The 26,322-nt window shown below is 42.9% G+C and overlaps 1 protein-coding gene across 1 annotated transcript in view; it reads left to right on the top strand.

Annotated features, from left to right (window-relative positions):
• CUBN (cubilin) overlaps nucleotides 1-23,071 on the top strand; it is a 266,340-nt gene extending 243,269 nt beyond the window's left edge. The window contains exons 60-67 of the mRNA XM_072954876.1: nucleotides 2,299-2,507; nucleotides 9,531-9,693; nucleotides 10,039-10,244; nucleotides 12,927-13,074; nucleotides 14,001-14,182; nucleotides 17,233-17,398; nucleotides 19,343-19,578; nucleotides 22,600-23,071. Coding sequence (XP_072810977.1) covers nucleotides 2,299-2,507; nucleotides 9,531-9,693; nucleotides 10,039-10,244; nucleotides 12,927-13,074; nucleotides 14,001-14,182; nucleotides 17,233-17,398; nucleotides 19,343-19,578; nucleotides 22,600-22,707 — 1,418 coding nt within the window. The 3' untranslated portion in view covers nucleotides 22,708-23,071. The remainder of the gene's footprint in view (nucleotides 1-2,298; nucleotides 2,508-9,530; nucleotides 9,694-10,038; nucleotides 10,245-12,926; nucleotides 13,075-14,000; nucleotides 14,183-17,232; nucleotides 17,399-19,342; nucleotides 19,579-22,599) is intronic.
• The last annotated feature ends 3,251 nt before the right edge of the window (nucleotides 23,072-26,322 follow it).

Raw genomic sequence — 26,322 nt, 5'->3', positions numbered from 1 at the left:
CTTGCCTCTTTTATGGCACCTGTCATTTTCTAAAATGTATCATTGTTTATCTGTAACATGTCACTGCTATTGTGTTGCCAGTGGATCCAACCGGTGTTCCAGGTTCTTGTCCCATCCCAGAAATAATTCAAAGACAAGATGTAGTGGTCAAAAAAGTAAAGTGAGAGTTTATTAAAGGATGGATAGTACACTCTTAAGGGGAAAGTGGGCAGGCTCAGGTGAGCGGCTGCCCTGTGTTTCTTTGGCAAATTGGTTGCATAGGATGTAAAAATGAATGAGCAGAATATTCATTGGGGAAGGAAGGGTTTGGGGTCATATTCCTTGATTATCATCCCAATTCCACCTTCCCAGAGGAAGAAGGGACTTTTGTCCTTATTTAGTCTGGATTGGAAGTATCATGGTGTCAGTGCACGATGGGTACTTCTAATCTGCAAGGACAATTTTATTGAAATGAGGGCATAATGAGCAAAAGGTTACATCCTGACACTGGAAATTCCTGCCTTTTCTCACCTTTCTTTGTCGGTCTCCAGGCCACTCATCACCCCAAAAGGTGTGACCCCTTATCAGCCCAAAGGTTCCTGCTTTCCTTTCTCTGCCCAGGAACCCCTGGTACTTACATGATGCATGGTTTCCTGCATTTGGCTTGTGCCCCCTCCTTTCTGCCCAGTTCCTGCCATTTGGTCTGTGTCCCCCTTTCTCTGCTCATCTGCCTGCTCTAACAGTTGGACCACCATTCATCTTTTCCCATTGCCTTACTAAACATATTTCCTTGACGAGTAAAGCAACATTTAATAGATAAATAAATTTCTCAATTCATTAACACCCTTAGTAATTGTTTTTCCCTGATTTTGAATGTCAGTAAGCTTTTGTGATTTCCTTCAGTAAAGTCAGTCCACCCGAGAGAGAGTAAAAGCTGTGAGAACGCCAGTTCTTTCTTTACTTTGCAGGCCTGTTTCATGGGAGCAGAGTGATCAGCGTTGCTCTGGTTTCAGAATCATTTCTTCCTAGATGCCCATCTATGGATGCATCAGGGACTGGGCCTTCAACAGTGTTCCGACTCCAGGAAACATCTGACTGTGCAAGTCATCTGTAGTTTTACCCGAGCTAGAAGCTATGACAGGGTAGCCTGACCTACTAAATAAAGCACATATACCAAAAAAACACTCTGCACATGTGATAGGCCTTGCATCCCAGGTCAGCTGCCATTGTTTGCCGTTCCTGCCAAGTCCTAAATCATAGTGCCCCCTAATGTCAAAAGCAATCCTTTCACTGCTAACAGAGTAAACAGAACAAGACAGGTAGATGGAAGGCCAGTGTCAGTGAAATTTAACTTTGGAACCCATCATGATCCATCTTGGTGTAGAATGCAAGCTTTATGCATACTGCTTGGGACCCCTGCTTCGTCTCTATTCTTATGAGGGCTGTTTTGAGCTTCATTCATCCTCCTGTGTTTCCTTCAAAATTGTCAATAAAGTTTTTCTTGCTTTGATGCTCTCACATCATTTCGAAGGCATCAGCTTAGACTGTGGAGTGGAGGAAATGAAATCCTCTGTTCTGAGGAGTTTGGCCCATATTTTTTTTTTTATACTAGAGCATTGAGAGTATTATTTGTCCCTCTTTTGTATTTTTATTCTGAATTTCAGCATTTTCATTTCAAAGTAGATATTTTTCACCAATAAAGTGCCTCTTTTTCAGCTTTCCCTTATTTTTGGAAAAGAAAAAAAAATTCATATACAGAGTGTAGTTCAATCTAAAGTGGGTTGCACTGTTAAAATGTCTCTCAGCCTTTCTCTACCAAACTATTTAAATAAAAGATAGATCGAGCACCAGTTCTCTTGGGGTGTGGGTAAATGCTTCTCATATTCAGTTTTCAATCCGATAGTGTTCATAAAAGCAGAAGATAAAATAAAACGTGTTCACGGTTTCCAGTGGTTTTGTTATGCAAAAGACTTTGGTGTAAAATTGGATTTTTCAAGGATAGAAAAAGCTTCAATATATCACGTCAGGGGTTCTAAAAATGCATGTAGAACCATAGCTGGGTGCCCACTTTTCTAGGCAACGGGATGTGAGGGAGTAGAGACTGATGGGTTGGTGATTGAAGATGAGCTAAGTGACGAAGACGCTGAGGCAAGTGTCAGCCTTACTTGCACAAGCTCACCTAAGCCCAGTGAACCATCCGATCACATGCACTAAAGGGTGACAGAGGAAAGAAACTATATGATCTTTACAACCCTCCACATAAAATTGGAGAGCCTTTTTCTTTGATTTGCAGAGTGATGTGTCTTTGTTTTAACCCAGGGCCTCAGCAAGGATGTGGTGGCTATCTCACAGGCTCAAATTATACCTTGGCCTCTCCTGATTCTGATTTGAACGGAAGATATGACAAGAATTTAAACTGTGTCTGGTTCATCATCGCACCTGTAAACAAGCTAATCAAACTCACCTTCAACACGTTTGCTCTGGAGGCCGCCACTACTTTGCAGAGATGCATTTATGATTATGTAAAGGTAAGGCTGCTATGTTTCCTAACAGCATCTTCTAATCCGGACCTTTACATGGTGTCCTCCAGGTCATCCCACATAGGAATCCCTGAGAGTTGTGAGGACCGCTCACTTTTAAAACGAACTGTTCTTCAGTGATGCCACACATAGTGTTACAGATTCTCTGTCTTCACATCAAACTGATCTCTAATATGAATGACTCAAAATTTTTTGTGTGGCTTTTGACATTATCTTTAAGATTTGCTGTTCCTCCAAGCCTTGTCAAAAGCCGATCTGTGGGTAGATGGGTTGCATGGAACGAGATACTCAAAGGATCTTCGGCAAAGTCTAAAATAAATGACAATGTCTATACGCAAATAGTTACCCCTTACTTCATCTATATTTTGAAGTTTGTATATTTACTTCTTACTTTTAGATGTGAAAAATATCTTAGTTCTGAAGTCCTCCTAGAAATCAATCTCAAAACTTTTCTATTCGATTTTTAAACGACTCTTTCATATTGAATCATTGTATCTATCAGGCTATATGAATTTATATTAAAATACTGCATAGCATCTATCAATATATACTACTAGACTCTTGGGGGAAACAAGAAATATGTATTTCTGCTCACGAGGAGCTTGAATTTGATTCCCAAATTAAGGGATGGCATGTGCAGATTAACACTAGGCAGTTCAGGATAGTCGCTATCTAAGTGCTAAGTGATACACTGGATCCAGGCTTGAGGCCGTGTGCAAGTTGAAAAGGGAGAATGGTACGTGATGATCCTCCGTGAGCAAGAAAGACTTCGTAGAGTGAGGAGACACTTACTCAAGCCAGGAGGGAGGGCGTTGTAGGCAAGGCGAACACAGAGAAAAAGGCACAGGAGTTAGGATGCACCTGTTCTTGAAAAGGTGAAGAGGCTGCTTTATCAGAATAGAATATTGGTCAGGAGAAGCAAGAAACAAGATTGCCTTCATGGAGAAACACCCAGATTACAAAGGGTGTTGAAAGTCGAACTAATGGATTTAGATTTTAGGCAGCTGGAAATAAGGAGTGATTGCATGTTTTCCAACAAGTGACATGAAGAGAGCGGTGTTTAAGGCGGAAGACTCTGGAGTCAGCACTTTGGGTGGAGGGTCAGTGGGAGAGTCTGGAGTTAGGACCCCAGGTGGGAGAGTCTGGAGTTAGGACCCCAGGTAGAAGTGACTGTTAGGTAAGGAGGGTGCAAAGATGCTGGAGGTGACAGGCTTGGTGTAAGAGAAACTTTTGAGTTCAGAAATGCTCTTAAATTTTAAAGAAATGGGTTTTTAAAGAAAGGGAAGGAAAAGTCTTAGACAAACTATACATTTGAGCACTTTATTATAGACTGTCTTATATTTTCACTGTGAAAAGCACCAGGCTGGGAAGATCAAAAGAATGTCAGTACTGTTAGGAGGCGGCCGTGGTTAAGGTACTGGTTTAGTTTGGTGACAGACGGCAGACAAGTGAAATTTCCCCGGGAGCACAGAATGGCCCAGAGCTCCAGCACAAAGCACAGTTCTTAAATCAGGAGAAATGTGCTTTCTTTGAAAGAGATGGCGTGGAGCTCGAAAGCCAGGCTCCCACTCAACTCCAGGAAAGGGACAGTGGGAGGCAGCTGGAGATTTCAAAAGAAGCAGGATGAGAAGCAGATGGGTAATGGGGGAGGGGGGGGGAACCTTATAAGCCAGGAATAGTGCAGCTATCACTGCAGTCAAGGGAGAAAATTCTTTTACCAAGGATGGATGGTCGATACTATTAAATTGTAAATTAGAGGCCAAGAAAGGTTAAGATAAAGAAAAAACTCATTAGATTGGATGACAGCCATTTAAATAAAGTTTGGGCACAGAAGCCAGATCAAGGGGGAGTTCATGAAAGACTACAGATAACAAGAGATGTCAATTTGGGTTGAATTCTTCTGTTCTGAAATGAGACCAAAATGGCCAGGGCAGCAGGAAGCTGATGTTCAGGGCCATTTGAGTGCCACCCTGATTTTACAGAAAGATCATACGCTTTCGAGACGGGTAATGTGGACTCAAACCCAGCTTTGCCACCCGACAATTTCCCTATCTCCCTGACTCCCCATCACTTCATCTGTTGAAAAACAAAATTCACATAATCATGCTTACCTTGCAAGGTTGTTTGGAGGATAATGTATGCTAGAGTGTTTGGCATCAGACATATAACTTACAAACAAATTTACTTCTTTTCCCCCTCTTTGTGTAATTCCAGATGGGCATGAAGGCTGTGGAAACTCCTTTTCTTAAAACATTAAAAAGAACTGACTTATAGATACATTATTATAAATGTAAATTCCTGTGGGATGTTTAGGGTGTGGCCCTGCCAGGAGGAGGCTGGTTAAATTTATTCTCAAGATCCATTCCTATGAATGTGATTTGACAATGTCATTAAAACAACTAGTAATTTTCTAAATTTCCTCAAGTCATTGAGGGCAGAAATAGCAATCAAAAACAAGGACATATTCTCTAGCTACAATATAAAGTGTCCTTTTGAGAAAAAGAAATTCTGTTGAGATCTACTTTTGTTTTCCTTCATGGGAAAGCAATTTCCCTCAACTGGGAACGTTTTCAGCTTGTACTGAACTGGCAGATCGCAGAACAGTTCTTGGAATGTGAGGCCTGCAGGTATCTTTATTAAAGAGATTCTCTGTGATAAATGGGGCATTTGATTCATTTTAGATTGCTTCCTAGATGTTATCATCAAATCACTTTTAGAAAAGTTAGTTTAATTCTGTAGGTAGACATACCAGTGAAAACGTGCCAATTCCATTATTCACTCGTAATTATATCACTGTTGTTTCTGAAGGGGCTGACCTAGAAAGTTATTAAGGGGACCACATAAATAGGGAGGTGTGTATTTCACTGAGGGGTTGCTGTTGAAACTGACATCACATTGTTCTGTAAAGAGTCACGGGACTCGATTCTGTGCTGGGCATGGTGCCTGGTACTGAAGATGTGGAGAATCAAAGATAAGGGTTTCTCCCAGAGCTGGAAAGGGGATGACACTGATATGTGAGCATATAAATTACTACACAACGTGGCAAAACCAATAAATATGAACAACATAGGAAGTAGAGCAGAAGAGGGTGTGAGTGATGTCACTCTGGGGTTCAGAAAGGCTCACTAGACGAGGTGGCTGTGTTGCCGAGACCAAACCCGTTCTGCTCGCTGCACGACAGGCCAATAAATCGGGAGACGAGGCGTTGGGACAAGGACTAGTGACTTTATTCGGAAAGCTGGCAGACCGAGAGGATGGCAGACTAACGTCTTGGAGAACCATCCTACTCTAGTCAGAATACAGGCTCCTTTTACACAAAAAACAAGGGAGGGGGTGTGGTTGGTTGTTGCAAACTTCTTGCTGCAGGCATTCTTTGTTCTCGCAGCCATCCACGTGAGCCAGGTCATGGTGTCCTTGTAAACCTCCAACAAAACAAAGCTTATTCTCTGGTTTGCAACTTGCCATCTCCACAGAAGTGCAGAAGTGCTAACATTGTTAAAGGTCAGAGCCCCGGAGAATAGGCGCTTCTGTATATTTCAGGCTAAAGGCAACATTATTTCACAGAAGGTGCAGAGCCAGCAAGACTAAGCCTAGAAAGCAGGGCACCGTGGTCAGGATTAAAGGAACAGATCCAATGTGGGGTCAGATTCATTCTCCTCTATTACAGCTGAGCTGGATTTTGGGAGGCTGGCTACCACAGAGAAGTGGGTAAGGAGGAGCTGCAGGCTGCCTGGTGTATGCCCAGCTTCTTAACACCAGTTTACCCCTCAGTTAGCTCATTCCTCTGCAGAGAGCAGTAAACAGAGAGGGCTCAGGACTGTGACCATAAGTGACATTCCTCTGCCGGGAAACATGGAACTGGAAGACGGGTGATGGCTCCTTCCTAAACTTCCCATCCAATCAAATTTCTCTACCTAATCAGGGCCCCTTGGCATAGCCACTGTTTTCTGATGATTCTTTGACCATCCGAAATGAAAGTCATCAATGCCATAGGCTAACCATATACATAATACCAATTTATTATTATGCTAAATGCAGTGAGAAGGAGAAAGAAGAAGAAAGTGTATAAAATAGTGTGTATTTCAATATGCAAATGCTCTGACACAGCTATGCTAAGTCGTTCGGGGAATAGCCAGATTTTTCTTTTACGTGGAGTCATGGAGAAGGTAACTTAAAATGAAAACGGTAGGTTCTGCCTGCAACTTAAATGCCACTAGCAGCACCCAGCCATAATACAAATTTCCAAAGTGGTGGAATAACTCAAAAAGTTCTAAACAAAACAAACCAGAGCCCTCCCTCAACTCACACAATAATTGCATTCTCAGAAACTGGGTGCATATTAACACGGGGCAAAAATACTTTTGTGTTTCTATCCAGCATGGGCTTGGGTTCTGAGATCCAACAATTATGAACAGTTTTATCACACAGAAGTCAGGCAGGACATTCCAGCGTTAGGTGGGACATAGGATAAACCCTCACTTTGCAGAATTCTGATGGGATTCTGCGCTGTGGCTTCTAAACACAAAATGCCAGGTATAGCCTCAAGTCACCGTTACGATTTGAGGTCTACCCTGACTCTCACCTGCATTGCCAGTGGATTGAATTCTCTCGTAGAATTTACTTTTCCTCTATTTTATGTATAATTCACACACACATTTAATTTTTGGTTCTCTCCATCCCATTAATTTGTTCATGTCAAACCAGTGTCCTGAAGGCATGGAAAGTGCCTTATACATCCTTGTAAACCCAGGACCTAGCACAGAGGTTTGGCACACAGTGCAGAGAAGAAAAACGCTTGCTGATGTGAATGTAAAATCATAGAGGCAGCAGTGATTGTCATAAAATTTTAACTTGTTTACCAGAAAAAGTACATTACCTAAAACTTAGCAAGTCTATTCTTTTATAAAATGAGGTAATGGATTAGATCGCTCAGCTTTCCAGTTTCTTTTGGCTTTAACATTTTACTAAAATTGTACTTAAAGTGTGTTTAAGCAGGAGAGACAGTGCCATCTAGTGGTACGTTTATTTTATGTTGATTTTGCCATGACTGGTTTAACCATTTGTATTTCGTATAGTCCCAGCATTTTAAAATAGTGTCAGCAGTCACAGCTGTGCTGAGGTTTATAACACACCATAGTTCTGTTATAAATTCAGTATTTGGATTCACACGCAGATACTTGTTTTAGCAATGCAGTAGAGATTACTGAGATGGAAAACTTTGCTTTCTAGTGATGTGTTTGAGAGAAATCCAATCTATTTCAACTGGCATTTGTTGAAAGCTCCCAGGTCTGTGTCTGGGAATTGTTCTGGGTGCTGGCAACACTTCAGTGGTTAATCAAAGTCTCCCCACCCGTGGGGCTTATGTACTTGACGGGTGAGAGACCAGAAGTAAATACTCAATAAATAAGATTTCATTCTGATTACATTAAGGAAAAAGAACAGGAAGATATTGGGGGAGGGCACACTGTGTAGGGTTGAGCTCCCAGAGGAGGTGACACCTGAGCTGAGGCCCCCGCCTACAAGGAGGAGTCTGCTGTCCAAGGGCTGAGGAGAGAGAGCTCCTGGCAGGAGGAGCAGTGAGGAGGGAGGTGGAGGAGTTCCAGGAAGCAGAGGAGTGGAAGGGGTTGGGCAGCAGCACAGGCAGACCAGGTAGGGGCTTTCAGACTCCCATGAAGAGTGTGCGTTGATTTTACTTCAGGTACAATGGGAATGCCCAGGGACGTTGTAGGCCAAGCAGGAACGTAATCTGATTTAAGTTTGCAGACACTCAAGGAGCTTGGTGGAGAAGGGTCAGGGGAAACAGAGCTATTAGGAAATGTTACAACAATTGAGGTGAAGGACCATGAAGGCTGCTGTGGAGATGGAGCCCCGGGCACAGATGTTGAAGGTGGAGAGGAACAGATGTGGGGTAGGGAGAGACAGAGGAGTTAAAGACAGCTGATGTTCGGGGCTTGAGCCAGTTATTGACACAAAGATGAGCCGGGGAGAACAGGTTTGGGGGGTGGGTAGTGGGAGAAAGGAAACAAGGCACTTATTTCTTCATTCGATATTCATGGAGTGCCTTTCATGCGGCAGACACTCTTCTGAAAATTGGGGACATAGACAACAGAACAGGCAGCAACCTGTGCTTTCATGGAACTTGCATTCTCTTCGGGGGGAGGGGGACCAGAAAATAAATTACAGACATAGATACAGGATGAAGAAGGCAGTGCATGCTCTGGGGGGAAAGTGAAGCAGGAAAGGAGAAAGGGAATGTTGGGAGAGTCTGCATGTTAAACAGGGAGGTCAGGGAAGGCTTTCCTGAGTCAGTGATATTTGAGTAAAGACCTAAAGGCATGGAGGGGAGTAAACAGGAGAACGGTCCAGGCAAAGGGAACAGCAGGTGCAATGGCCAGGAAGCAGGAGTGCCTGGTTCACTCAGGGAGCAGAGCAAAGAAAGTGGAGACAATGAGAGATCAGATGGGAAAGTTCAGGAGTGGGAGCAGGTTCGATTCAGCCGTGGAGGCCGTTGTAATGGCTTTGGCTTTTATATTGAGAGGATGGGAAGCAGTAAGGTTCTTAGCGGAGCAGTGACCTGGTCTGACTTACAGTTTAACCGTAGTCTCCAGCTGGCATGTTGAGGACAGACTCAGGAGGGATGAGAGCAGGATCAGGGGACTCTGAGGAGGCTGCGGTGAGAATCAGCCAAGATACCACAGCGGCTTGGACAAGGGTGGTAGGGAGAGCAGCGGTGAAGAGAGTGGTGGCATTGCTGGCTCTAATGACACATTAGTTTTTAAATTACCTTCCCTGTGAAGAAAAAAAATGTTTTAGGCATCATACCAGGTTTTTACTGAAAATCATTATCGTATAGTTGATTCAATACCAGTTCTGTTCCTAAATGAAAACTGGCTCTAAGAACATCAATGTAAGATTCTTAATCATGCACTGTTGTAACTTCATATCCATTTTAGTATAAAATACTACTTCTTTGTGAATAATGGATAACCAATGGCCTGTTCTTCTTTTCAGTTATATGATGGGGACAGTGAAAGTGCCAACTTGGCTGGAACGTTTTGTGGTTCTACCGTGCCTGCTCCCTTTATCTCTTCTGGAAACTTCCTTATGGTTCAGTTTGTCAGTGACTTGACTTTAGAACGGGAAGGATTTAACGCTACCTATACCTTCGTGAACAGTGAGTGAACTGAGACGTTTTTACATATTATGAAGCACACATGTATTTATGCACTAAAAATAATGCCGTGCTTATATCTAAATGTTAATTACTAAACTCAATGTTAATTACATCTAAACTCAATGTCAATTACTAAGCACCTTGTTAATTACTCTGTGTTTAATCCATGGTAGAAATTTGGTACAATTCTTAGTCAAGAATATGCACCATAAATCCTTCATAGAATGATATAAATAGAGCTCCTTTGGGCTGGAAGAGTAAGGAAGGCAGAATTTTAAATATTGTATGTGTGATGAGTCGCAAGTAAAATGTCTTATAAGTTGTTCTTTTTTCCCCCCATCTCAGTGCCTTGTGGTGGAACATATAATGCAACTTGGACCCCCCAAAGTATTTCATCACCCAATTCAACAGACCCAGATGTCCCATTTTCCACCTGTACTTGGGTCATTGAAGCCCCTCCACATCGGCAGGTCGAGATAACTGTGTGGGCATTCCAGCTGCACTCCCAAGACTGTGACCAGAATTACTTAGAGTTTCAGGACCCACCAGAGGTAATGATATAGGATGAATGACAGTCACATCTATGACCTTTTCACCAGTATTTGCAAAACCCTTGAGTAATGAGGGCATGATTAAATAAGTTCTCAAAGGTACTTCCAGCCTAATGTGTTTTTCAGCCATATACTAAACCCTCTATTGGTAGGCGCTAAGAACCCTGAACTTGGTCTGTAGGTCATGTGCATAAGAAGCATCTGATATCTTGATAAAAGTACATACCCCTGGGCACACCCTCAGAGACCAACTTCTCTACATAGAAATCCTTTACCTGAATTTTTGATGACCACCTCTGGTGTTTTGACACCAGAGCTCCATGTACCATGCCTGGAGAAATACTTCCCTAGTTAGTGGGGATCTGTGTGTAAGATGAATTGAAGGGACCAGTTAAGAAGCCATTTGGTACCAGTCTAATGGGGCTGTATTTATGGTCATATAAGAGAGAAAAGCTGTTTTGGTTTTTTTTTTTTTTTTTTTTGGTTGGTGTTGTGTTTTTAAAGTGATAGGTCTGAATTGCCCATGGGAGAAGATGTTGAGGAGACAGTTGACTATAAAAGTGTGACGTTGACAGAACGCCTGAAGATTTGGGCGCCATCGTCATATGAGTAGGTAGCTGAAGTAGTGAGAGGGAAGAGATTACTCAGAGAACACGTGCAGAGTGAGGGCTCATGACCTGAGGATGATACCTCGTTGGGGGCAGCTGGGAATACCTTGACTACCTCTCTGCAATTTGAGGGGCAACTAAAATACTCCGGTTCACTCCAAGAATGTCATATTCAAATCCCCATGTACTGGCAATAAGAGAGACTCCAGCCCATCACTGTCCATGTTCTCAAGGGTTGTCCTCATTACAAACCAGGGTCCTCTGGTTTACACCTGCCTCTTGGTGGGGGCAGGGGGAAATCCAATGTGGCCAGATTGGAGACCTCTCCAGCGTGAAGAGGTCTGAGGAGTCCTGACTGCTGAGTAGACACGGGATTTGCTGAGTTTTGTGCAAAGCATAGGCAGTGAGATACATCCTAGACTCCAGGAGGGTCAAGGGGCTAGGTTGTCATCATTCCACTGGTAGTAGGTAGATTTCAGGATAAGATTCCTACTCCCCATAGGTACCCTTCCCCCCAGGGAGGACTTAGGGCCACACAGAACAGACTTTGGATAGAAACTCCCTGGATTTCCCATGGCTTCATGAAGCTGAGACAATGGGGACCAGGCCAGACTGCCCTCAGGTGCTGAAATGCTCCTTACAGGGCACAGAGCAGCTCTGGATCATAAAAGCAATGAGTTGGCCTCCAATCAGACCCAATATTTGTCATGAATACATTATGACCTTCCACTCAATTAATAAAGGAAAGGACAAAGGGCTTCAGCCTGGTAGGAAGGGAGGAAAGATAAGAAATTGATGACTGGGAGAAAGTGGAACTTTCCAGGTGTCCAGGAGTAGAAAGAGATCTCGTTGGAGGATCTTGAGAGAGTAGTGGGATGGAGGCATTACAGATGCTGAAAAGATCTGTCCAGAGAGCTGGTGTCGGGAGAGGCCACTGCAGAGAGTAGAGCTGAAAGCCACTGGTGATAAGGAATGCAAACTTGAGATGCTTCATGGATTGTCTATAACAACACTGAAGTCTTCAAGGGTCAAGGCAGGAACTGGGGTACAGAAAATGACTGTGAGCTGAGACGCCACAAGTCTTTAATGAACGAAGGGAAGTGAGAATGATGAGGAGGGCCAGAGGGCATCTTGGGCCAGACGTAGAGGCCCTCAAGGAGAACTAGCTTTGATGCAGCAATGAACACTGCACCGAAGACCCTGGGGTACCCCTTCCCCTCCTGCCACCACCATCCAGACGCCGTGGATTGAGGGGTGTGGGAAGAGAAAAGTCTCCACTGAGAGACTTCTGGAGACTCCGCTTTCCCTCAAGGCCACAGTGGAGAGGGGCTAAGGAGGTTTATGGGGGTGGAAGTAACAAGGCGGTGAAAGTTCGGAGGACATAGCAGACGAAGCTTGGAAAGGACCAGCAGTGGTGGAAAGAAGCACAGATCAACAGCAGGAGTGTGCAAGCAGGAGCAGGGAGTGGGCCTTTGGGTGGGTGCCCACGAACTACACGCATCAGAGGTGGGCCTGGGAGGGAGTGAGAGGCACAAACGTCTGAGCTTCGGTACCAGTTGCTTTGATGCAGGAACTGCGTGGCATTAGACTGCGTTTCTCTAATCCCTTGAGACGAGAGGAGGGCTGCCCTGGCTTTACAAAGGGGAACCAGGGACCTCGTTACAGGCCCTGGCTGCCTCTTGGGAGTCACAGCAGAGCCAGAGCCCTGGCTGGGTTTGCTGAGCGTGGCCCAGAGCAGGGCTGGTTAGTCTCACTGAGTTCAGGATGAGCGCAGGGCCGCGGTGAGCTCGGACGGCCTGCATGTGCTCTGAGCCGTGGCACAGGCCTTGGACAGGAAGCGACCGGAGGGGGACAGGCGTCTGTCCTGTGGTTGCACCTCCCACCACTCGGAGAATGTGAAACGTGTCAATTTCACGACGCACGGGATGTCGGGTTGCAGACTGCTTCAAACTCTCTAACTGGTTTCCCTGGCTGGTTGTTGAAGCCGCATTTTGATGTGCAGTTGACTTTCTGCTCTGGGCCTCTGCTCTTTTTAAACTCAACCTCCTAGCTTTTGGCTCCCATTTCATTTCAGAGTCATGGAAATCCGGGAACTCGCTTCTGTGGCCGAAATGCTACAGCAGGACCCACGTTTTATTCCTCTGCCAGCACGACAATTGTCATTTTCAAATCGGAAGTTTTTAACGGAGACTCCAGAGTGGGTTTTACCTATCGGATTGCAGGTGAGCCCTGGTAGCTCATCTTTGACCCAGAACCACTGCCATCCTTACAGTCACGGCTGGAATTGACTCCTGTGAGTCGATTACAGTTTGTTAACATAAGCCACACCCACATCGGGTTAGAAGCCCGGCTCAATTTAGCAAATGACTAACGCTGGCTTCTGAAGAGGTCAGGTGAGCAAAATACTGATTAAAACACTTAGAATGGCAGCATCTTGTTCAAAATTCATGTACGTAGTTAATTAAAAAAGAAAAACAGTTGTTGTATTAATTATTCACTTAACCACATAGAAGAATCTCTATCTTAGGTTACTTTGGAAGAATGAAGGAGCCTTGAGAGTTCGTTGATTCCTGTAACCGAGACGTTTACTTCCAGATACTTTTATGTAATTTTCATTTCAAGCTTGATTACAACCAAAGCTGCCTTTGATTAAAACAAACACGTGAAAAACACTCTGGGTATTTTTCCCTAAAATGGTCAAGGGCAGTCATTTACCAGGTCTGTCAGAAGAAAGAATTCCTCAAAGGAGTTGAAGAAAAATCCTCATGCAAAACTCTTAGAGGTAGAGGCTTGATGCTAAAAAAAAGTCTTCGTGTCGGTCAGCTCCATGTCAGTGTAATCAGAAAAGTGCGGAGAACGCAGGAATGCTGGTCTTCAAAGGAGGGTTTTCATACTTCACACGTCACAGGGTGGGAGTTTTATGCTAACGAGGCACCACAGTGCATGTGCGGTGCCCTTGGTCACTGAGCCCTTCACTTCACGTCTTGGGGTCCCAGTAACCTCAAAGGCAAATGGAGAGGCTGGATTCGCCTTTTTCTTACATTTGTTCCCTTAATACTCTTTCTGAATTACTCCCGTCCAGATGAAAGAGCACTACATTTGGGGATGCCTACGTTAATTACGAGTATTTTATTTTCTTGCCTCTAAGATTGCAACCGAGAGTATACGGAGGCCTTTGGCAATCTGAAGAGCCCTGGCTGGCCGGACGACTATGCCAGTAACATGGACTGCACTGTGGTTCTCACAGTCCCCCAGAACCACACTGTTTCTCTCTTCTTTCACTCATTTGACATCGAGGACTCAAGTGGATGCACACGGGACTTCTTGGAGGTAACATACATCCGAATAGCACGGCCACGAGTTATTTAAAAGATGATGAATCCCTTAAGATCTCTCACCTTCTTCTCCACTAATGTGTCTCGTGTCCCTTCCTCATTGTGTTAAATTATCCATTACTCTTTCATTTCCTAAGTAATTTACCAGCTGTCTTCTACGTCCAGACACTCGAAGTCCAACAGGGGACAAGACATAGTCAGGGTCCCCCGGAGGCTCAAAATCTGCTGAAAGACAGACAGGAAAGCGTCACCTCCTGCTGATGAACAGAGCCAGCATGGTTGGGGCACCTAATTCAGAGGGGACAGAAAAGGCTTCTTGAAGGAGCTAATGTGTGAGTTGAGACCAGAAGGACTAGAGGGAGGTCCAAGCGCAAAGCAGCTAATTTGGAGATGGATGATGGCTGTGACTTGAAGAAGTGTGCTTGCAATAGAGATAAAAATGAACTTAAATGATACTTAATAGTTCACCAGGCTTCCCTGATAGCCACAAGAAGTTTGGGGCATCTGCGATATTCTCTAAGGGGAGTGTTTCCTTGGCCATGTGTTTAGCAGAGGAAGGACTGCTCTGTTCCCTTCTCCTAATCTGGATGAAGAAGCATCTTTGCTCTTTGCCTGCCTCCCCCACCCCCAACCCTGCAACACCCTCCACCCTGTTCCCCCAAACACACTGGGAGAGAGCCCTCCTGTGCCTGGAGCTCAGTGCCTGTATTTTGCCATGAAACCCCAAGAGTTCACTCCAGGGTCCTTTGCAGACTCTGTTGGAAACGTGTTCATTCTTAGGAAGTAAACTGAGGTGCAACAGAAGACTTGTAGGTACAAAGATGCTGAATTCGTCTGTGAATTGAATTTACACCTCAACCTTACCCAAGACTTTCTAAATCAGCTTTGTTTCATGTACACGCAAATCTTTGGTAAGGTTTCCCAAAAGTCTGTTTGCTCCGCTACACCTGTTAAGTTTTATCATCCTGGAATGTTCTCTCCTCTAGAATTAATCTAAGTCCTCTATGAAAGAATATTCTCAATGGATTGTGTAGTCAGAGGAAGCTCCTGCCTTTTTCTGGGGAAACTTTGCCATGGCGGGAGGCTGGGAGGAGATGGATGCACTGGGGAGACAGTATTGTTTGCATCAGTCACATTATTACACTCAGACCTACATACCTCACCCACCGTGGAGGCTGAACAGTTACGTGAGGTGTAAAGCAGAAAGGGGAGGAGTGGGATGGGGGAAAGGAACAGCATGGTCCCGACAGCTCAGAGTCACAGTGCAGCTGGATGGTTCACATCCAGCCTGAGCTGACCCTCATGGACTAGCATTAACTTTGCCATTTCCTCTGGATACCGGGGAGCAAGGGCTGGCTCTCCAGCATTGGGGGGTGACAACTGTCCCCCACCAGCTGCCCTCCCTTGTCCCATAGAAACGGGTCTGAAACTTCCTATCCAATAAGCAAAGACAGGAAACTGCAACATAGGCCTGTAAAGTATGGCTGTGTCTGGTTTTTGGCAGGAAGATCCTGGCACAGGTTTATTGGCGGCCTCAGCATCCCATTCACTTTAACAGTGATGATGGGATGGAAATTTCTTACTGATGATACCTATTACTACCACGCAAGGGCCTGGCTCCGGGTCCCATCTAGTATCTGCACTTGCCTTCACCTACCCTTTCAGGGTCATCTAAAGCCCCAGAGATGCCCACTGCTCTTGTCCCATTCCTCCTGTGCAGAAAGAATGTGCTAAGGATGAGACCTTAGCACATTCAGTGGGACTTAATGTCTCCCTCCTCCCAGAGCATCAGCTGGAAAGGGGACCTGGAGGAAAAAGACCCAGAGACCTAAAGCCAAGAAGGTCATGGGGGCAGGTTGGACCCCCAGCATTCCTGCATATGGCGGCCCTGTGGGCTGAAAGCCAACTGGTTACTCCATCCATGGCACGGCCACGTGGTTTAACCACTTAGCAGAATAATCCAAAAAAGCACCAGAAAGGCATTTTTTTTCTCCCCCTGGCTACTGCTACATAGACCGACAGGGAACCTCTCCAGATCAACACAACCCAACAAGGCTACCCACTGTGCCTCTGAAGAAACTCTATGACTTGAGACAACTAGCAGTTAACCACTTGTTAAACGCTGGAATTATAAAGGGGATGAAGGCACCTCCAAGATTTGAAATACATGCATCAGGATAAAGTCAGCATCCATCCATGTGGAGCTGCTTCCAACTCTCCACTGCCTGGATAACATGTCTTGAATACCCCTCAAGCATCCTCCTCGGTGTAGGGCTGGTGTGACTGTGTAGCAGGAGTCAGGCTTGAGGACAAAACGGGGTTGAATTCACGGTGTGGTTACCCACGCTCACACGCCGCCGCATTTCCTTTTTTCACCTGTCTACTCCATGCAGTGAACCAAAAAAAAAAAAAATACATATATATATTCCTCTTCAAAATGTGTTTTTAAAATGTATCTAACAGTCAGAAATTTTATGGATTTATGGAATTATGTCTTTTTTCCATATAAAAATTCCTTTTGCTTTGTACTTTATCATTCTTTGTCCGTTGTAGCTTTTTCATAACCCCTTTATAGCTGAGCAATTTTCAAGGAGGGGAAAAACGTAAGTGCAGTTTGGGGAATAAAGTAGGGCTGAATTGACTGCAAACAAAGCAAACTGATATTTTTCTTCCTCCGCCCTCTTTTAAAAATTCACTTTAATTACATTCTTCAAACTGTCTCCCCAGGAACAAAGGTAAAGCTAATTGCCTACATACCACTCAGCTAGTTGGGTGTAGAAACGTGGCTTCATATTTTAATGACTGGAGATTAACAGATATTTCTGAATCCTAGTATAAATAGTTTTTGATCTACAAATTGAATGTTTCTCTTCTTTGCAAGTCAAGGTGATTTCTGTATGTGTTAACCTTTCATTAAATACCTAAAAAGACTAAGTTTTTTCCCAAAACAGTTGGCATTCCAGTCGTCTCGCATCTTCACATGTAAACCGTCAATAAATCAGAGGAAAAGGCACGATATGTCTAATTAATGACTCGTTTTTGAAGGTAAGAAATGGGAGTGAGAGCAGTTCACCGTTACTTGGCACGTACTGTGGGACTCTGCTGCCAAATCCCATTTTCTCCGGAAGTCGTGAGCTGTACCTACGATTCAAGAGTGACGGGGCAACTTCCGGTCACGGATATGAAATTATCTGGACCTCGTCGGCCTCTGGTAAGACATCTGTGCTTTGTGAGGGAAGTAGTGCAGCCGAGAAAAACACACGGTGTCCAACAGAAAAAGACAATTAAAGTGATCTGATCTTCCCCCTCATCTGTGTACTTGATTATTTTCTGTTAAAAATAGAGATTTTTTTAATCTCAATGAAAGTAGAGATTGACAAAAATTCTACTTTTATTCATCATTTCTGTAGGGAATATATACTTACATATAAAGCACAGGTAAGGTATTAAGATTTTTAAATTTCTTTATAAATTCTGATTTTGTCATATTTTTAATTTTTGGTTTGATTATCAAGGTAGTTCTCTGAGAATTAAAACAAACAAACAAACAAAAAACTTGGCCCCAAAGCCAATTTCCGAGCAGATACTTGCGTATGCGTAAGTAAGCAGCTGTGTTCCTCAGAGACCTTCTCACTTCTTGGCAGTCCCGCAGGTTAATGGCTTTTACGGGCAGTAAGCACCTTCCTGAGTTTGTGGTTGGCTGACCAAATAAGTGAGGGAAATTTAAGTCATGTCAGTACATTTAACTCAAGAGAGGAAGGATACCTTGATGAAATGTCCCTGAAAATATCTAAAAACGTTCAAAATAAAAATTATTAAAAAAGGACTCATTTTTCTCCAGGAAGTGGGCATCGAGGGAACAGGAGAGGGGGGAAGGGGGAGGGAGGGATAGGAGTTTGGGATTAACAGATACACACTACTATATATAAAATAGATAAACAAGGACCTACTGTAGAGCACAGGGAAGTACACTCAATATCTTGTAATAACATATAATGGGAAAGAATTTGAAAAGAAAATATATATACATATGTATATGTGTAACAATTGCTTTGCTGTACACCTGAAACTAACATTGTAAATCAATTATACTTCAATAAAAAATATGAATTAGAAAAACAAAAACACTAACCACCCTCACACCCTGAGGCCACTCTCCCTTCTGAGATGGACCACATTCTGTCTATGGAATGTGTATCTCTCTAAATAAACTCGTTTTCACTTAAAAAAAAAAAGGACTCATTTCAAATATCCTGCTGTTCTAGAAAAGGATTCTATCAAGACAGTCATAGATAACAATTTCTTGGCACCTGAAAAAAGGTAACAGATGATCTCTCTGCCCTCATTTTACAGATGAGGCAATAAAACAAACTTAGCTGAGCTGCCCAAATGCACAGGTAGATTGTGGCAGAGGCAGGACCAAAACTCCAGGGCTCAGACACCCAAGCCAGCGCTTTCTAATTACTTCCCGCAGTCAGTTCCTGTGCACAGGAATCCTGGATCCCCATGGCTGTCTGGTCTAAATAATGATAACTTTCCTGTACATATTGTCAAACTGAACAAATTAACACCAGTATTTAAAGAGCTTTGGCTTTGCGTTACGTCAGTCTCGAAACTGTCAGTTATAAGCCTGGTCAAGTCACTTTTATAACAAAGTAACTACTGTCAAAACCTAAAATAACACCCTTTCTTTGGTTCTGCCCCAGAATTTCACTTTTAATTTTTCTTCACCCACATCATTATCGTCGACTTATTGCTAGTGAAGAGAGCGCTACACCATCAAAAGTAGCCAAATCAACTTTAATTGCTCTCTCCTACAGTTTCTTTATCAAGTTGCCAGTTTTCTCAGTGTGTTCTTAACCCACTATTTTCAAAGGACAGACCTGGAGGAAGTCTTCCCTAAGTCGTGATAGTCAGGGAAAGAAAGGATTGTCCGGTGCAGGTGGAGGTGGGGGTGGGATAGGGGAGCAGGTGGTGAGGGAGTGGGCAGGAGGTGGCTCAAAGAAGGAACAAAAAAGGGTTTCTGTATCCACTTTTCTTGCAGAGGGTCTCAGCACCTTAAGAAAATAACCACCTCATTGCCTGAAGCGCACTAAAGCACGCTGGATGGTTTATACCCCATTGAATCAAACTTCCTGCAAATGTTTCCTTGTAGGCTGTGGTGGGACTCTTTACGGAGACAGCGGCTCGGTCACCAGCCCTGGCTATCCGGGCACTTACCCAAATAACACTCACTGCGAATGGGCCATCATTGCTCCTGCTGGAAGGCTTGTCACCGTCAGCTTTTACTTTGTCAGCATTGACGATCCCGGAGACTGTGTCCAGAACTATCTCATCCTGTACAATGGACCCGATGCTAATTCTCCATCCTCTGGACCATATTGTGGCGCAGTGAGTAAAACGAACTTTAAAAAATTCCCATTTGCTGTTTGTAATAATAAAGTAGCTTAGTATCCACTTTTAAAGGCAGACATATGAAATCAGAGACCACAGTGCACTCTTGTGTTTTCTGACTTTCCTTTTTATTTTGGGAGCACGAATGCCACCTAGTGGGCACTGCATCAAATTAACAGTAATAGTAAACTTGGCTGTGCATCATAATCACCTATGCAGTTAATTAGCGTTGCAGACTTCCAGCCCCACTCAACCTACTGAATCAGAATTTCTGGGAGAGGATCTATGGCCTACTGCATGCTGCTTTTTGAAAGCTCCATGGTGATGTCAATGCACTGCCCAGGGTTGAATATCCATGGTCATTTCTACGTGAATAGAACTACAGTCTTCCCTGGGTATCCACAGGGAATTGGTTCCAGGACCCCCTGTGGATACCAAATCCTAGGATTCTCAAGTCCCTTATAAAAACTGGCCAAGGGCAACGAATACAGTCAGTCCTCTGTATCCGCAGTTCCGTATCTGTGGGATTCCGTGGTTGGTTGAATCCGTGACGCAGAGGAACTTGCCCTTAGGGAGGGCAGACTGTATAGGAAATTTGGATGCCTGGCTCCATTTCATTCACTTCTTGCTGAAAATTGTGGGAATTCTCTGAAGAAATACTCAGGGATATTAACAGCTGGCCTGGGGACTAATGATCTTTTTTTTTTCCATAAATTTCAAGTGTATTGGAACTTCCCCAAAAGTTAAGTTCGAATTCTGACATTGACTCAGTATTGCTTGCATCTGCCCTCACTGCCCCCTCCTTTGTTTGTGAATAGATTGTCTACAGAGCTTTCATGTACGGGAGATGTGGCTACCGATAAGTTCCTTGTTTCCTACTCCTCTGCTCTTAACTCATTTATGCCTTCTTAGCAAACTGAATTCTTAGAATTACATCTGCTGGAAATTTAGAGTTCTTAGAATATAACTTACAGTTTGTAAAACTGATAAAATGTTCTACTCGGAAGTATTAAAAATAGATACTTTTTTTTTAAAACTCTGAGAATTCTTCTATATATTCTTCCAAACTTTTCTTTGAATATATTTGCAATATACACATATTTTATTCTGTTTTGTGGCTGTCATTAACATCTGATCATTAAAAACACTGATGTGTCATATTTAATCATTGGATGGTTTTCTGTTGCATGGGTGCAGCCTAACTTACTGAACAAAGCTTCTCTGGTTTATAGACAACATTTTAACAAACTCTCTGGTAGCTCTGCCCTTATACACAGCCAATAATTTGGGGAGAAATTTGGGTCCCCTCATCACTAGACATTGTATTATACTTATTCACAGGGGGACACAGAAAAGAGTGCACAGTGAATGTGTCACGTGTCAGATGTAGAAGCTGACGAGGTCTTAGTCATTTAGTTGAAATTTGTAAACATTTCATAAGGGAGGAAATGAAACCATTTTCACAATATCATTGTTTTCCATTATTTTATGTCTCTACGGCTTTTTTTTTTTTTCCAAACATGCAACCCCATTCAATCCTGTGACAATCCTGTGAGGTGGAAAGAACAAAGAAAACCTGGACTGTGCAGATAAAAGAAAACTGAGGCACATTCAATTCAAGTCTGTAATAGAAATGTCAATTTTTTAAACTGCTGGCATTCACAATATTTGTTTTGCATTTTCTTTTCAAGTGTACTTGTTTTCTTTTTTAAAGATGCTATGGATTTCTTTAGTTTTGTTTTTGCTTTTTTGTTTTTAGCACTGAGCTCAGTGTATTCACAGAGTGATGTTGGAAGTCACTCCTTAGATTGCTAGTCATATGACACTTTGAAGATGTTTTCCTGTACAGTCATTGTCATTGTTCATGGGCACCACTCTCAGTAACAGAATCTGAACATCTGGAACCATGAAAGAATAAAAGAAAAAGCAAGTGAATCAAAGGAGACTTTAAAACTTCTGTCATCTGCTCATACTGTTTTCTCAACACAGCAGTAACAAGGAGAAATGTGGGAGCAGGTTGAAATGGAAGGAAAACGTGCATGCACCGGGGCAGTGTACAATATTGTATGTACCCCGATGTATCTGTTAGGAAAAAATATCCCTGTGCTGCACACACCTGAATAATTTACTAACTTAGAAAAAAGTCTGTTTTGTGATGACTCTTACATAGGACTAAGGCAGTTGGACCCAGCAGAATAGAGGGGCAGGGCCCCCGTCTGCAACCTTGACCCTGTGTGACAGCCTCAGCCTCCCGGACATTTCACTGACTTATTTGCTTCATAGTTCACCTTCTCCCATTAAAAAGTAAGCTTCATGCAAGCAGGGCTTTTTGTACGTTTGGTTCATTTTTTTATATCCTTAGTGCTAAAAATAATTCCTGTAACAGGGAAGTCTCTCAATAAATAGTTGTTAAATGAATGACTCGGAAATGAGAGAAAACAAAGACCCATCTCCCCACCACTCACCCCCAGCAGACACACACTGTTCCCCACAAAGGATGTGAAAGTAAATCCCCAAAGGAAACTACAGATGTTAAGGGGGGAAAGTAGTATACTTGACTCATATGATCGTTTTCTTTGCAAATACAAGTTGTTTTTCCATCAGACAAATGAAAATTTCAGTAACAACTTGAATTGGAAATTCAATTTTTAGTGATGGTTTCATGGAGATGTAATTTGCATACCACAGAATTCATCTGCTTAAAGAGTAAAATTTAGTACATTCGCGGAGTTGTGTAGCTGTTGTCCAATCAATTTGAAAACATCCTCGTTCCCCCAGAGAGAAACCCTGAATCCATTAGCAGTCACTCCCTCTCGCCCCTCAACCCCAACCCCCAGCCATATTCCTTTGTAAATTCTCTACATTAATTCTAGAAGCATGTGCAGGTTTACTGTAAATTCTAGAAAGCTGCTTTAGGTTGTACTTTTTTAAAAAAATTACACTTAATACTTCTAGAAAAATAATCAGACTTGTGAAATAGATAATTTGTTACTTCTCCCCCCCCCGCCCCAATTTTAGGACACTGATATAGCTCCTTTTGTGGCCTCTTCCCATCGTGTCTTCATCAAATTTCATGCGGATTATGCGGCGCGACCCTCAGCAATCCGCCTAACGTGGGACAGCTGACCCCGAGAGCCCGGGTCCGCTCGGCACTTTGGTGTGTCTGCAGGGGCTGGACCCGCAGACCTCACGCGGGATGGGATCCTGCCATCCTGATCCCTTGAACCCCCAGCCTGTGCCCTGAGAAGAATGTGAACTTTTATGTTTTTCATCAAAGCATATATGGAATCAACATTTGTATATACCTTGTGAAGGTAGAATGTAGCTTCTTTATTCTAATAGTTTGAGCTGAAATTTTCTAAAAACCCTTAAAGAGTCAGAAATGATTACGGCACGTGCACTGTGTAAATTTCCGAAAGTTAATAAAATAGGAGTGCGATTTTCACTGCGAATGTCAAACGGGGGATAATAAACATTACTGAAAGGTAAACCATGATGCTGAATTCATTTTTTAACTCATTAAAATTTAGTCTTTCCCTGTGGGGTCCATATAAAATTGCAAGCTGAGTGTTTACATTTTGACGAAGTCTGTGAGTCCTTCAGGATGGGAACTCCGGAGCCAAGCTGCCTGTCTAGTTAACTTCCGCACGTGTGGCTGTTGTCAAGTCCTAGTTTAACAACACATAGTTATACATAGTTAAGCGAAGCTTTTAGAAAGTTTTTTTTTTCTGCCTTTACCAAAGAGCCATTAGGTTAAATATGCAAAGTTAAGTCTTATTAAGATCATGGGACCAAGCGAATGAAAGACATTATCAAATGTGTTACTTCCTTTTTCTCTATGACTCAAATGCCCAAGGAGGGATCTTGGCACAGAGTTTAGAGCCACATAAATAAGATGTTCTCACCTTAAAAATTCCTGCTTCCTTTAATTCTATGATGGATTGATAAATCAACCCTATGGGTGACACCCTATTGAGGAGAAGGGTGAATGCAATGAAGAGACAGGCTGGAACCAAAACCCCCAAGGTGAAATTTGATTGGGGAAGACATAAGATCTAGCTCTTTCATCTAAAAATGAATCACCAAGATACAGAATATGGAGAAAGGTGTGCAATAACCCATGAACTAGGAATTTTAGCTAAAAGCAAGATTAACATATGCTGTAGAAGATGCTTTGTTCTGTGATTGCATCGTTCAAGTAATGGTGTCTACAAGAGTCATTTTCATTCAGGGAGACACACGATCCTAGGAGGTATATGAGAACTGAAAAAAAAAACCATCGTCGATATTATGATGTTTTAAAATTGAAAACTTAACAACAGGAAATAAGAATATCTTCTCTCATTCCGTAGGCCGTAAGTAGAATCCAAAAAGCCATGATGTAAGATGAATGGGCTTGAGGGGTGGGTGAGGGGAGGCCTTAACTTGGAAGGGAAGGGAGCCCAGGAGTGAGGGGAGCCAGGCTTCCACACAGTGACCTTTCTCCCCACTCCTTTTCTGTCTCCCTAAAGAACTGGACCTTAGCAGGAAGGACAGAGCACCTGCCTTTTGGTCTTCAAGGTTAAGTCAGCCATTGCTGGCCAGAGTCACCCTCATCTGACCTTCAGGATGGGATATCTCAGCAAGAGGACACCGCAGGCCAGGAATCTCCTGGCACCTCAGACATTCTCGGGAAGAATGTTGTAGGGGATGGATGGGGCAGGTGACAGTTTGGCGGGGCTAGGAGATAATTTCCTATTAAATTTCAGTTTCACGTAATAGGAGGAATTTGTTAAAAATCAGTTACATTCACCAAACAAGTACTAAGATCTTTCATTTTATTAAAAAAAAAATGAGAACTACCATCTATGTGACATGTGCTCTATGCCAGGCATTGTTCTCACATCACTCACTGAAATGGAACACAAAGAACCTTCATCCCCATCTTACAGCTGAGCAAAATGAGGTACGATGGAAAAGTTACCTAAACTTGCGTGACACAGCTGAGATTTTAACCTCAGCAACCAACCAAGAGAGTACCTCCCCTCCTGCCTGAAGGATTGAGTGTGACCTTTTTAAAATATGACAGTCCAACTTCTATCGTAGATCTAGTGACATTATTAAAAAAGACTGACACTGTTGTATGACCTAGAAAAAATTAGAATGCAATAGCTGTTGGTTTGGTGAAATGTTAGAGATGACACAGAGTCAAAAATAATGTTAATGGAAGAAAATTTTTAACTTACAGAGACCTCATGTCACTCCGTGGCCATCAATTTAATGGGGAGATTACTGGAAGAAAAATGATACGATGATTTTTGGAGATTTAATGAGAAATTTGCTTTTCAAATTTTAATGTGGTGACTTACTTTATATGTTTCTTAGTAGTTTGTTATAAATACAGGTTAGAGACTAAAAAGCATTTTTAAATGCATGAGTAATGTAACGGTTAATGTGAATTGACCTGCTGTTCTCATAGTCTGGAGTGCCACCTGTAGCCCATGCATCTTCCATGCTGTCTCTAACTGGCCCACCATGTGGGCTTGAAGGCAGGAATAGAACATCCCTCCATATTGAGGCATAAATTAAGTAAGCATGGGGTCCTTAGCAGTGATGCTGCAGAGGGGATTTAAGCTCTGGTAAATACTGACTTTTTCTTGCAGGACTGGCTACCTAATTTACCCAGTGCAAAAAGGAAAATGGATGATCCCTTGTCTAAAAATTATTAAGTATTCCAAGCCAGTGACAACAGAGCATTAAACCAAGCATGGGCCCATTCCAGCCTGGAGCTTTGGGTCACTGTATGCACAGTCTGCATATCCAGGAAGCCAGCCCCGTTTTCATGCTATAAAAATCTGGAACTTAGGGACACACAGTTCATTAAGATTTGGTAAAAGTGAAAAGAAAGAGAGCAGATAATAAGGGAATGAAAACAAATCTCTGGAAAAGTGGAAATGAAGGCAAGTGTGATGAAAATTAAACAGAAAGAAAAGGTACCCCGAAATAAATTCAAGGGGGAAATGCAGCAGGACTGGGAATTGATTTTCCATAGGTTATCTAGTTGGGGGGCTGGCAGGTACAGTGTGAGGGAGTGAGACAGGAAGTAACAACTGTATCCATTGATGCTCACATTTCCCCATTTCCTTCTACTAGTTAAGGCAGCCTGGTGGTCCCAGGTGGCCATAAAACTGGGTTCTAACCTCTGAAGGAATTTAACCAACAGCCTAGGGAAAATTTATGTTGACCAAGGAGGGAAACAAATTCACATCAACAACAGAAGAGGGACAAAGTAACTACATCAGCTATCTAGAAAAATCAGCTTGGGCTTCATGCTTAAATACAAAATGATAGCCAGGAATCACCAGACAGAGGAAGAGTTACAGCTGCCTGAACGGACTAGATAAACTAACAAATGAGGAAACATAATTTAATAAACAGAAAAGAGGTTTAAAAACTGTTTACCCTCAGAGAGATTAGAGAAGAGAGTGTGCATTCATGAATCAAAAGCAGGGTATATTAAACAAGGAGGTCTTAGGAAGTATATTTCATTAATAGCCAAAATAATTTTTAAAAATTTAATAGAGATTTGGAAAATAAAAGAGAAAAATCTCTCAGAAATTAAGTTAAAGGGAAAAAAATGAAAGAAAGAAAGAAATGAAATATATGGGGAGGGGGGTGGGAAACAAAACTATAGAAAATCAGCCTGGGAGGCTGCCACCCGACTAACAAAACTTCCAGAAAGAATGATAAATCAGAGAGAAT

Source organism: Vicugna pacos, chromosome 35 (genome assembly GCF_048564905.1).
Source record: "Vicugna pacos chromosome 35, VicPac4, whole genome shotgun sequence".
Classification (NCBI taxonomy): domain Eukaryota; kingdom Metazoa; phylum Chordata; class Mammalia; order Artiodactyla; family Camelidae; genus Vicugna; species Vicugna pacos.
Note: the sequence above shows the minus strand (reverse complement) of the source record. Positions and strands in the feature narration are given on the sequence as shown.